General features: G+C 35.5%; 1 protein-coding gene across 2 annotated transcripts in view; it reads left to right on the plus strand.

Moving 5' to 3' along the window:
• Positions 1-14,244, plus strand: part of Eml5 (EMAP like 5) — a 140,891-nt gene that overhangs the window by 22,990 nt on the left and 103,657 nt on the right. For both annotated transcript variants that reach the window (XM_087911581.1, XM_087911580.1), the window contains exons 3-7: positions 492-590; positions 2,475-2,543; positions 9,448-9,633; positions 11,376-11,511; positions 12,766-12,967. In XM_087911581.1, the coding sequence (XP_087767707.1) occupies positions 492-590; positions 2,475-2,543; positions 9,448-9,633; positions 11,376-11,511; positions 12,766-12,967 (692 nt within the window). The remainder of the gene's footprint in view (positions 1-491; positions 591-2,474; positions 2,544-9,447; positions 9,634-11,375; positions 11,512-12,765; positions 12,968-14,244) is intronic.

A 14,244-nucleotide genomic window follows, 5' to 3' on the forward strand; every position in this document is an offset into this window, starting at 1 on the left:
ATCGTGGGTAGATTCCCTAAACTTTCTCTCTTACTCTTCTTTAGCCTTCAGTAAAACAAACCAACCAACCCAAAGAACTGGGGTAACCAAGCTTCACTTGATACATTCATAGTAAATATTTTCTTCCCTTCAGAATTCTCACCAAGGATCCTTTGTTTTGTTCTCAGTTTTTCTTCATTTTTTGACAGTGCAACAATGCATTTAAAAAGATGCGTTTATAGTTTATTTAGAAGTTTTAGCTTGTTGCTAAAGTTTGATTATGCTACTTAATGGATTTCATAGAACTGAAAGTTCTTACTTCATATGAAAAACTAAATGCAGGTACAAATATTAATGGAATGAATACATCAATCTGCCTTAAAAGGTGTCTGAAATATGAATATGAATGCATATATTTTGATGTTATAAGTAGAATTTATTTGACATTTATAATGTGGTAGTTATTTAAATTTTCTTTTCATTCCCTCCTGCACTTCTTGGACAAAATCCAGCGCTTGGTTTCAGTTGGACTCGATTCAAAGAATGCAGTTTGTGTTTGGGACTGGAAAAGGGGGAGAATGTTGTCTATGGCTCCTGGTCACACTGACAGAGTGAGTACCTCCTCTGGGCTTTCTAATGAATACCTGGCAGGAGAAGACTGGTAGAGAGTTCAAGGGCTTTCGTCTGTGTCTTGTCATTGTCACATACCCACAGGTAATACAAATTGTACAACTTCTAAAAAAATGGTAAAGTTATAGGGAGAGGAAGGGGAAAAGGGAAATGTGTAATGAATTTTTTAGATGATAGAATTTTCTAAAACTAAGTATAGTTACAGTTGAACAATTTTGTAAGCATACTAAGTACCATTGATTTGCATACTTTAAATGAGGAAATTTTTTTGTATGTTTGTTTTTTGAGGCAGGGTTTCTCTGTGGAACCCTGGTTGTCCCAGAACTCGCCCTCGAACTCACAGAGGGTTCTGGTTGTCCTGTAACTCACTATGTAGAACAGGCTGGTCTCAAAACCACAGAGATCTGCTTCCTCTGCCCCGAGTGCTGGGATTAAAGGTGTGCACAACCATGCCTGGCCTTGTAATCAATTTTTAAATTAAATGCTGTGATTTTTATGAAACTAGACAAAATTTTAGATAAATTCTTAAGTCTTTTTTTTTTTAACCAGACTAGAATAATAGTCAGTGTTACTAGTTTGTAAACATCTGTAAATGTTTTGTAGGAAATTTTGTGAGTTACAGTTTGGAGTGGTTTTCACAAATTCTTTAAGGAGCCTATTACATGGCCACTGATAACTATTAAAATGTTACCATATCTTATTAGACAACCTTTTTCTAACTTAATTTGTGTGTCAAAGTACTTCACAAATTTGTACCTTGAATTTACAAACCAATTTTTGTAAAAATGGTGTTGAATGATAATGGACTATTAAAAAATGTTGTCATTACTATATTAAAATTGCATTAGTGTAGCCAGGTGGTGGTGGTGCACGCCTTTAATCCCAGCATTCAAAAGGCAGAGGCAGGTAGATCTCTGTGAGTTCGAGGCCAGAATGGTCTACAAGAGCTAGTTCCAGGACAGACCCCAAAGAAACGGAGAAACCGTCTCAAAATTAAAAAAACAAAACAAAAACAAAAAACAAAAAAATGCATTGGTGTGTTTCTATGTAATGTCTGTTATGGTGAGCTGTTAAGCAGTGTCTTGACCAGTGTACTCTTACTATCTTTGGCGAGCATCACTTTGTAAAGTTTTAGAGATAACAGACTTCTTAGGTTAAATTATACAGTGACCAAAGAAACTTAGTGAGGAGGAACCTATATAGCAGAGCAAATAAATGGGTGATGGATTTTCTTTCATTTGTTGCTTAATTGTGTGTTTCTATTAGATATTCTGATTCACCTGAGTTTTTTGTAACAATGTGATTTGTGTGTACTTTGAATTTATGGAATATTAGATATGAATAAAATCATAGGGACTACAAAATTTAAGAAAATACAAGTTAATTCTGTTTGACCTATAAACAATGAGAAAGTTAAAAAATGAAGGCTAAATATGGCTGTGAAATGAATGTTTGGATCTTAAAGTAGTTCTGATTAAAAATGTAGAAGTATTCTCTGTATCTCAGTATATGAGTATTCCATTTAGAATTTTGCCTTTGTAAAAATTCTTGGGCATCTACCTCATGCTCTAGTTCTACTGAACTACTCGTGTTACTTACTTGGATCCAAGTATTCTTTAACAATTAAAATTACATGTGTTAAATTTTACTCTGTTAGTTGCTCTGTAAAGTTAAACAAAACTAAGAAATTGCCTTTATTACTTATCATATTTATTTTTTTCTTATAAGATTTTGAAATGTACAATTTCTATCATTATCAAGACTACTATAGTTTCTGATAGGTGAGGATTTAGCCGAACTCATCATTTGGGTAGAATTCTTAAATGATATTGAGTATTTTAACCATTCATTTGATTTATTTACAGATATTTGATATATCTTGGGATTTGTACCAGCCAAATAAACTTGTCAGCTGTGGTGTGAAGCATATCAAGGTACAAGAAGCTTCCTTCTTCTGTAGCTACATCTACGTCACACCATTAGCCATTTATGACAGTTACAGGATTCTGACAAGATTTGTTTTAAAACGTCAACCTTTTAATACTATGTCTACTCTAGCAAGTGCTTAATGTATAGATATTTTGAGACATTATAATGGTATAAGCTTTATAAGGGAAGTGATGAGTCACTCCCTATTAGGAAACATAGTCTAGCAAGATAGACTCTACTGTGCTCATCTTGTTTCTTCATATTTCACTTGCAAAGTAAAATGTAAAAATAGGAAATCAAACAAACTAAGAGTTTTTCATCTGCAGAGGTAATATTGCCTTGTGGAAGCAAAATGGATATCCCTACTGTCACTTATGAGACACTTAACTTGTCTGAGTCAGTTAACCACAGTCAGGATTTTTTCCCACATTTTGTAGCTATGACAGTTCCTACCATCCTCAGAGTCGATGACTTAAAAGGCAGCATGTGTTCAAATGCTTTTCATAGTACCCAACTAGGGTTGTCTTTTTCTATGTTTGCGACCTGAGGGGACTTCCACCTTGATAGTTACTGTGTATTTGCTTATGCAAACTAGAGGTTTCATTTTTACTGTAATTAGATTTTGAAGCCTAAAGTAAATGGTGACATTGTTTTACATTTTTATTGAAAATAGAGTCTTTTCTCATACAATATATCAGGGTTACAGTTTTTCTTTCCCTCCTACACCTTTCAGTACTTCCCTGCCTCCCCTCCCTCCAGATCCACTCCCTTTCTGTCTCTCATTAGAAAAGAACAGGCCTCTAAGAGATAACAACCGCACATTATGTTTATATAGTTAGCTTTAAATCACTGGTGCAAATGCCAAATACTTGTTTCTCTTCTACTGTCTTATATAACTGCTCCTGGAAAGTTAATTTCTAGTGAGTAAGAATCTATGTTCTGACATTCTTTTCTGTGTCTTCCTCCACGTCTTCCCCAAGGCTTTAGGCATATATTTTAAGCTCTAGGAAGATAGATATCTTTGTCTTTTAATCTAAGGTGATTTTTGGTATAGTACTTGAAATATATATGTGTATATATATATATATACATGAACTTATTAGATATATATGTCATATATAATATATGCTATATTAAATATCTAATTAGTTGGCAAAGTAATAATAAAGAGATCTTACTGATGATTATATTGTAAATAAAGCTAAAACTTTAAAAATACTTATTTATTCTCTCATAAATCTCGTCTACAGTTTTCCTTCTTTCCTCTCCTCTCAGTCCCTCCCCCCACCTCCACTCTCCTCCAGATTCACTCCTCCTCCATTTCCCTTCAGGAAAGAGCAGGCCCCCCCCCAGGGATATCCACCAAACATCGCATAACAAGTTACAATAAAAGACTAGGCACATGCCCTCATATTAAGACTGGATGGGGTAACCCAATCGGAGGAAAAGAGCCTTAAAATCAGGCAGAAGAGTCAGAAACAGCCTCCATTCTCACTGTTAGTTGTCCCACAAGAACACCAAGCTACACAACCATAACATATATGCAGAAGGCCTAGGTCAGACCCATATAGGTTTTCTGATTGTCCCTCCAGTCTCTATGAGCCCCTATAATCCCTGGTTAGTTGATTCTGTGGGGTGTGTTCTTTTGATGTCCTTGACCCCTCTGGCTCCTATAATCCTTCTCCCTCTTTCTCAGCATTATCCAAGCTCCGCCTGATGTTTGGCCATGGGTCTCTGCATTGACTCCCATCAGTTTTTGGATGAGGCTTCTCTGATGATCATTATGGTAGGCTCCAGTCTATGAGTATAGCAGAATATCATTAGGAATCATTTCATTGACCTTTGTGTGTGTGTGTGCCAGTCTTGTTTGATTCTATGGTTTGTGGTCCTCCAGGCAGTGTCAGGTGTGGGCTTCCTCTTGTGGTGTAGGTCTCAAGTTGGAACAGTCGTTGGTTGGCCACTCTCACAAACTTGGCACTTATCTTTACCTCAGAACATCTTGCAGGCAGGACAAATTGTAGGTTGAAGATGTTGTGACTGGCTGATGTCTCTGTCCTTCCCCTGGAGCCCTTGTTTGGTTACAGAAGATGGCAGGTTCAGGCTCTGTATCCTCCATTACTAGGAGTTATCATCCTAGATTCCAGGGAGTTTCTACTGCTCTAGGTTTCTACCTTATCCCTGAAATGCCCTCAGTTCCCATCATCTCTCCCAGTACTCTCTTCCTTCATGCTTCCCCTGACCTGATCCCTCCTGTTCCCATGTCTACCTGCCCCCAATCAGCCTGCAAAATCTATTCTATTTCCCCTTTCCAGGGAGATCAACGTGCCCCTTCCTTGAACCTTTCTTGTTACTTAGCCTTTCTGGGTCTATGGACTGTAACATGATCATCCTTTACAGCTAATATCCACTTATGAGTTCATAGCATATTTATCTTCCTGGGTGTGGGTTACTTCACTCTGGATGATTTTTTTCTAGTTCTTCAAATTTCATGATGTCATTGTTTTTAAAAAATGAGTAATACTCCAGTTATGTAAATGTACCACATTTTCTTTTTTATTATTTTTATTGACCTATACATTTTTCTCTGCTCCTCTCCCTTCCTCCCCTCTCCCTTTTTACCTTCTCCCCTGTCTCCCATGCTCCCAATTTACTCAGGAGACCTTGTGTTTTTCTCCTTCCTATGTAGATCCATTTATGTCTCTCTTGGGGTCCTTTTATCTAGTTTCTCTGGGGTTGTGTACTGTAGACTGGTTTTTCTTTGCTTTATGTCTAAAAGCCACTATGAGTGAGTACATATTATATTTGTCTTTCTGGGTCTGAGGTACCTCACTCAGTATGATTTTTTTCTAGATCAATCCATTTGTATGCAAATTTCAAGATGTCATTATTTTCTGCTAAATTCCATTACTCCGTTGTGTAGATGTACTACATTTTTTTACTCATTCTTTGGTTGAGGAGCATCTCAGTTGTTTCTGGGCTCTGGCTATTATGAATAATAATGCTTCTATAAACATAGTTGAGCACGTGTCCTTGTGGTATGATTGAGCATCCTTTGCGTATATACCCAAAAGTAGTGTTGCTGGGTCTTGAGGTAGATTGTTTCCTAATTTTCAAAAAAAAATCTCCATATTGATTTCCAAAGTAACTGTACAAGTCTGTACTCCCACAAGCAATGGAGGAGTATTCCCCTTACCCCACATCTTCTCCAGCATAAGCTATTATCAGTACCACATTTTTTAAAATCTATTCTTTGGGTGTGGGATAGCTAGGTTGTTCCTAGTTTCTGGCTGTTATGAATAAAGCCACTATGAACATAGTTGAACAAGTGTCCTTGTGGTATGATAGTGTATCCTTTGGGTCTTGAGGTAGATCAATTCCCAATTTTCTGAGAAACCACCATATTGCTTTCCAAAGTGGCTGTACAAGTTTCTATTCTCACCAGCAATGGAGGAGTGCTCCCCTTGTTCTATATCTTCTCTATCAAGAGCTTGAGTTTTTGCCTTTAACCATTCTTACAGGTATATGACAGAATCTGAGTCATTTTGATTTGCATTTTGCTGAATGCTAAAGATATTGAACTTTTCCTTAAGTGTTTCTCAGCTTTTTGAGATTCCTTTGTTGAGAATTCTGTTTAGATCTGTACCCCATTTTTAAATCAGATTATTTTGTTTGTTTATATCTAGTTTCTTGAGTTTTTAAATACTTTAGATATTAGCCCTCTGTCAGATGTGGAGTTGATGAAAATCTATTCCTATTCTGTAGGATGCTGTTTTGTCCTATTGATGGTGACCTTTGCCTTACAGAAGCTTTTCAGTTTCTTGATGTCCCATTTATTAATTGTTCATCTGAGTGTCCACATTATTGGTGTTTTGTTCAGAAAGCTGTCTCCTGTGTCAGTGCTCTTAAGACTATTCCCTGCTTTCTCTTCTGCCAGTTTAGTGTACCTGGTTTTATGTTAAGGTCTTTGATTCACTTGGACTTGAGTTTTGTGCAGGGTAATAGATATGGATCCATTGGCATTCTTCTACTTGCTGACATCTAGTTAGACCAGCACCATTTGTTGAAGATACTTTCATTTTTCCATTATATATTTATGACTTCTTTGTAAAAAAAAAAGTCAGGTGCTCATAAGTGAATTTATGTCTGCATCTTCAATTCAATTCCATCTACCAACCAATCAGTTTTTATGCCAATACCATGCAGGTTTTATTACTATAACTCTGTAGTAGAGCTTGAAATCAGGGATGATGATACCTTCAGAAGTTCTTTTATCTTACAGGACTGTTTTAGCTATACTGTTTTTTGTTTGTTTGTTTTTCCATATGATGTTGAATATTGTTCATCCCAGGTCTGTAAAGAATTGTGTTAGAATTTTAATGGGGATTGACTTCAGTCTGTAGATTGCTTTTGGTAGGATAGTCACTTTTACTATGCTAATCCTACTGATCTTTGAGCATGGGTAATCTTTCCATTCTAGTGTTCCAACTTTCCTGGATGTTTTGTGTCAGGAATTTTCTGAATTTAACATTTTCTTTGACCAATGTATCTACTTCTTCTATCATATTTTCAATGCCTGAGATTCTTCCATCTCTTGTATCATGTTGGTGTTGAGTCTGTGCTTACCTTGATTTTTCATTTCCAGAATCCCCTAAATCTAAAACTTTTTTAGTTTCAGATTTAAGTTTCAGATGAGTTTAAGAGCTCATCTTCTGAGACTAAACTATATTATGAATTACATTTCTTTTCCTTTGGTAGCAATAATGAGTAGTAAAGTGGTATTTTGTGCCAGCAGTACATGTGAGGAAACTTAAGTCCCAAAGATGATCTAAAATTGTACTGCCTAGTAAGTAAACATTAAGACATAAGTATAAGCTCAAATGAAATGAAATTTAAAATTCATTTTTTTGGTGCATATATATGTTTATATATGCATACACATTTTAAACACATATTTATCCATACACACACACACACACACACACACACACGACATAGGAAGGAAAGGAGAAATTTCCATTTTCATTGAGTTTGTATTTGACAGTACTGATCGGGATTCTAGAACAGAAGGATTAGCTCCTGCTGAGTCTCAAAAGCATTTGGAAGTCTAGACTTTCTTCCCCAAAGATTGTATCTCATTCCATCTCAGTGGGTGTTCAGGAATTGTAACTCTCCCCAGGTGATTCTAATGTGAAGCCAAGATTGACAGTCACTGAGCTGGAAGAAAATAATAGAATCAAATTGGGACTGGGTGAAAGGGCAAGACCAACTATTTTTGTGAATATAAATTATGGATGGTGCTTTTAGGTAGAAGTCATAAAATTTCACACATTCAAGTACTCATTAACTACATGAATGGTTAACTATTGTAAGTTTTAGTTCTGTGATGCTTCAGAGTTTAAAATTTAAGGATGCAATATTAAAATATATTAAATGGTAATTTACTTTTTATAAAATAATATTCTAGGGATCCAGTTTTTTTTATTTAGAACAATTTTATGTGTAGATCTCTGCCTTACCACATTCATATTTTTTCTCAGTGCGAACTATAAAGATTTATTGAACACTGAATAATAAAATAATAAGGCTGGCTGTGACGACTCATGCTCGAATCTGTCCTCTCCCAAGGATAAATCGGTCGTTTCTAATGGGTATCTTGTTTTTAAGCTTTATAAACAGAGCTGTTATTCAGCTTGAGACTATCCATGAAAATGACATATATTCTTTCTTTCAGTCCTCCCCTCTGTCTTAACTGTTTGTATAAGGTTCAACATAATGTTCTCCCTACCTTTCTGGCACTTGAGATTGAAACCAGGGCCTTGCACAGACACTAGGCAAACTACTGAGCTATATTCCCAACCTTTGTCTTCATTTTCATTCCTAACTCACTCCCAACCTTTTAATCCAAATTACATGTAGATGTTTTTTAAAACAGAGTGTTTGAAATTTAAGATCCTTTGTATTAATTCTTTGAGAAATCATAGATTTATACAGTGTATCTTGATCATATCCACTAGCACTCCTCTCCCTAACTTCTCCTAGATTTATCCCCATCGCTGCAACTCCTCTCACTCAGTGGTTGGTTAACTCCATAACATCCATGACACTATTGCACTCAAGGAATGAGCAAGGCATGATGGTCATTATTGCAACCATGGGTTCACAGCAGGGACTGTAAGACTGTTTGATGACTTTTTCCTCCAACCAAGTTATGTAACACTTCCTGATGCCATGAAAGGTGGCAAGCAGGGAGGAAACTTTCTAGTTAGTGCTAACCTGATTTCTGTGTTCAAAGTGTGTTTTATCTTCAGCAATAAGATCTTACCATCAAGTTCTAGTGGACAACCAGAAGTGGTGGGAGTAGCCTATGTTGGTTTGGAGTATCTAGAACACATGAGAACAAGTATTCTTGGCCTGGCTTTTTTTTTTTTGGCATATTATGGCTTCTGGGAGAACATTATTCCCTGTGTAGGGTAACTCCAGTTTAATACTTTTGTATGAAAATACACACACACACACACACACACACACACACACACACTTAGAAAGCATATAAAGTAGTAGGTTTCCATATGGCTTTTTACCTCTTTCAAGTTAGTTAATCCTCCTCCACCTATTATTCCCTTGCCCTTCACTTCCATCTCCTCCCCTCTTAAATATAGGAATTTAAAGGAAATGTTAGCTCAGATTCTTTACTCTTACAGATAAAGATTGAAACTAGTGACTGATCTGCTGTAACAGCTGTGACAGCACTAGGATGAGGGTGTAAACATTGAATGTTATTTTATCATGAGACAACTATTTTAGGTAATTTTTAGTCTGCTGCCATAGTATAGCATCGAATTATTGAAAATACTTTACTTGGTTTTATAAGCATTATTTGATAATATGCTTATACTGTATACATTTTAGTTCTGGAGTTTGTGTGGAAATGCTCTGACCCCCAAACGAGGAGTTTTTGGTAAAACAGGTGACCTGCAGACAATATTGTGCCTAGCCTGTGCTCGGGATGAATTAACATATTCTGGTGCACTCAATGGGGATATATATGTTTGGAAAGGAATCAATCTTATACGAACAATACAAGGAGCCCATACTGTAAGTATATTTGGATATTTGAAATACTTTTAGATATTTGCCACTTAACTTTCTTAAAACAAACAATCTAATATAGCCTGTTGCTAGTCTGTTCATGTTCTTGAAAAATGCTCTTCTAACAATTTGTTTTTAAGATTTCAATAAGAACCATGCAATTAGACTCATACATATTTATTAACTTAGTATAACTATCATCTTGTTAAAACCATTGCTGTAACAGTGTCAGAACAGTGGTGAGTAAAGTTTGTTGACTTTAGCCATGGAGTTTCTAGATTAACTTTAATAAAAATAAAGCTAGTGTTAAGGCCAACTTAACGAGTAGGCAATTTGGGAACATATAGGGAATTAACCAAAACCAAAACTCATTAATCCATGGAAGAAGGGATTTAATATTTTTAATAGATTAAATTGTTATTTATTTACTTTGTGTATGTGGTGTTTTGCTTGTATGAATATCTGTGCACCATGTGCATGCCTGGTACCTTTGGATACCAGAAGAAGGCGTAGGATCCCCTGCACTGGAGTTACGCACCAGTGTGAGCTTCCACGTGGCTGCTAGGAATTGAACCCAGCTCATCTGGAAGACAAGTCAATGTTTTTAACCACTGAGCCAATTCTCTAGTCCCTGGAATTTCTTTTTAATTCATGATATTTTCATTTAATTAAATCAGAAAAATGTATTGTTAATAATTTTTGTGTAGTTTTAATTAAAACTGTTTAGTAGTTGAATTATCTCTCCTCAAACAGTGAAGGGGGTTGGTTAGCATGGTGTGATTGTCAACTGGAAAGTACTGACGTGCTAAAGAACCATGTATGAATTTCTTGCTGTAAGCAAAGTATCTGGAAACAAAAATATCAACTTTTTTTTCATAAAAGTTGTGGTGATTCATATTATAATCTCTAGTATGTAAAAACATTAGTTTTTTCTCTTCATATTTTTCAGTGTAGAATATGAAATATTGAAAATTTTTGCTTATCTTCTGGAAGAAAAATGTTAACTTCCTTGAATTGTCATTTTTATTAATTATCCTTTTTTCTTTTACTCTTGTTTAGTTGGTTGCATTAGGATTTTTGTTCATTCGTATATTAGAGATATGTATTTTTTCAAAATATGCCTTGTAGGTAGGGGCCATGGATGTAGCTCAGGGATAGAATGCTCATCTAGCATTGTGGAGTCCTGGGTTCAATCCTAGTACTGCACATACATGTGCGGAAAAGTGAAAGGTTTTTCCTGTATTGTTTATAGTTTTTTTTATCATGTATGAAACAGTCTTATAACTCAGTCACATGAGTATTATGATTTTTTAAACACTTATTTACTACATTTAGAGTTTTGCCTTCTAGAATTAATTTTATATACAGTATAATATTTAACTTCCTTTTATCATATACATATTATTAAATACTGCCTCAATTCTATATTGACTTTCTAATGATGGATTATATTTTGATATATTATTGATATGTTTATTTATTTATGTTTCATAAGAAAATATTGCTGAGTGATTTTTTTTTTGCCTTTATTTAGTAGATTTACCCCTTCCCTACCCTGAGGCAGGATTTCTCTGTGTAGCCCTGGCTGTCCTGGAACTTGCTCTGTGTAGATCAGGCTGGCCTTGAACTCAGATTCACCTGCCTCTGCCTCCCAAATGCTGAGATTAAAGGTGTGAGTCACCACTACCCAGCCCAGTAGATGTTCTTAAGAAGTTTATGTTGCTAAGTTGATTTCTTCCTTCACCTAGGCGGGAATTTTTAGTATGAATGCTTGTGAAGAAGGCTTTGCTACTGGTGGCAGAGATGGCTGTATTCGTCTTTGGGATTTAGCTTTTAAACCAATTACTGTGATTGATCTCAGGGAAACAGACCAGGGATACAAAGGTAATAATAAAATGAATGCATTATGCTAAGAAAATGGTGAATGGACCAATGGTTGTCTTTTGGTATTCCCACATCTTCTATACATTCCTCTTGGAGTAGTTTTGTTGATAGCTGTGCTCACTATCATGACAAAGGTTCTTTTGTGTGTCTAATGCCTGTTGTAATGAGACCAACAGAAACATCTGATAGAAATTTACTTTTTTACCTGTAAAATATTGAAAATATTTTAGTGTTACAATGCTAAATAGAACTATTTGCCAAATAATTGCACAACTGAAATATATTGGGAATTGGTAAACTTTTGTTATTGATGATTTAAGTCAATTTTCTTTATTCAGAATTTACTTTTTCAGCAATTAGGGGACTTAAAAATAGACATAATAGAATAAATTTTCAGTGTAATGTATTAGTTACTATTATGTCATTGAATTATAAGACTAAGATTGGAAGTAACACATTTAGATAATATTTACTTAAAATATTATTTAAATAATATTGGTGTCATTAATATTGGTGTATATAACTCCAGTCTAATTGCTTAGCCTCATCTGTAAATTAAAGCCACTGTGAATATCTCCTAGTATTAAACGAATCAATACACATTAGTTAATTTAGACTGTTCAGTACATAGTAAGCTTTTAGATGTTAGCCGTTACTCTATTTTTATTAGTTTAGATAAGCATTATTCTAAAGCTTAGAAAATAATGTTATTCCTTTTTTTATTCTGAAGAGGATAAGCTATATGGTATCTTTATATTGGCAATGTTGTATAAAAATAATAATGTTTTTCATAAGAGCCAACAGGAACTGTGGTGGATGCAGATAAAATAAAAGTGAATATTCTCTTTTTTTAAATATGTTGATAAGCAGATTTAAGAGATGAAATACAGTGAGAAGTCAGACTCTTATAAAACACACAATGCACTTCTATAAAGGCAGGTCCTGAGCACTTACCCATTGTGAGTGCATGTGAGAGCTTAAATACAAACACAGTCTGACTCTCGGAACTGTGTAGCAAGAAGAAAAAAGTGTATCTAAAGATGGTTAGAAATTAGGTATACAAAAAGGAAATCTCTTGTTTCATATGGAAAAGAATACAAACAATTGAAGACAATGGGAGTGTACACCCAGACTTTCATACTCTGTCTTATAATCAAGATATAAAAGATATAAAAATTAATTTCCAATTAAGACTGCATTTTATTACTGTAGCATTGACATTTACAATATTGGTATTAAATGTGCTTTTTACAGGTTTGTCTGTGAGGAGTGTTTGTTGGCGAGGGGACCACATTTTAGTTGGAACACAGGACAGTGAAATTTTTGAAATTGTTGTGCATGAAAGAAATAAACCTTTCCTACTTATGCAAGGGCATTGTGAAGGTGAACTTTGGGCACTTGCTGTTCATCCTACTAAACCTTTGGCCGTGACTGGAAGTGATGATCGTTCAGTCAGGTAAGTAAATCATTTCTTAGGTAAGGTACTGTGGAATTTCAAATTCAGACTGTAAGAACTAGTATCTTACCAACTAAGAACATGTTTGTGGTCATACACCTTAAATGGATTGTGCATGCCTTTGACCTGCCATGGTGCTCAGGCATACAGATGTATATACAAAAATACACGTAAAATTTGTTCTAAAATCTACCTCTGTGATGGTATGTAAGCTGTCGGCAATGTATAAACAAATGAGTGTGTCTGTGTTCCTATAAAACTTTATTTATAGACATGAAATCTGAACTTTGTGCATTTTCTTGTGTTTCAATTTTTTCTTTTATGAGTTATAACAATTAAAAATTATAAAATGTATTTTTTGTTTTCAGTCTATAAAAACGTGCATTCACCTGGTTTGTCCCAGAGGATCTGTTTACTGACACTTGTGGTACAGAACAAGAAATCTTCAGTAAATACAGCACTTAATGTTGCAGAAATGAAACTTTGTGGTCAGGAAAGATAGTGATTCACCAGTGTAGAACGGCCAAATAGAGATGATTGGGGCAAGGGGCATGAGAACGAGAGAGGGAAGGGAATAAAGAAGAGTGGTTAGAAAGAAACTACTTTTATACAGAGGCAATATGACTGTATCTGTAGGAAGAATCCAAAGAAAATGCAAATAAATTCGTGGAATTTAAAGGGAATTAGTGTATTGAAAACTCTAATTGGTCTTAATAATAAAAACCCAGAGTCAGATATTGGGGTAAATGATGAAAGATAAGAGAAGTAAAGGGCCAACCACTAGAGAGACCTTTTACCTCTGTCTAGTCCTCAGATTTAAGGGGGCAAGATCCTGTCTCCCCAAATCCTCAGGAATGTGGTGAGCTCCTGTCTTCTCCTACCTTATTCCTCTCTCTCTCTCCCTAACCACATCCCTTCCTGTCTCCACCTCCCTAATGTTGGGATTAAAGGTGTATGACTCCCAAGTACTGGGATTAAAGGTGTGAGCCTCCATTGCCTTGCTCTTTTTCTTTGAGACAAGATCAATCTAGTGTAGTCCAGGGTGGCCTTGAACTCACAGAGACTCATCTGCCTCCCAAGTGCTGGGTTCAAAGGTGTGAGCCACCAATGCCTGGCCTCTATGGTTAACTAATGGCTAGCTCTACAGTCTGATTTTCAGGAAAGCTTTTTCTTGTTATAACACAAACAAAATATCACCACAAGTTAGTGGGACTGTAAAGATACCCCAGTGGTTAAGAGTGCTTGCTGCTATTTCACTGAGCCAAGAGTTTGGTTTC

The sequence above is a fragment of the Myodes glareolus genome, chromosome 11, assembly GCF_982192425.1.
Source record: "Myodes glareolus chromosome 11, mMyoGla1.1, whole genome shotgun sequence".
NCBI lineage: Eukaryota > Metazoa > Chordata > Mammalia > Rodentia > Cricetidae > Myodes > Myodes glareolus.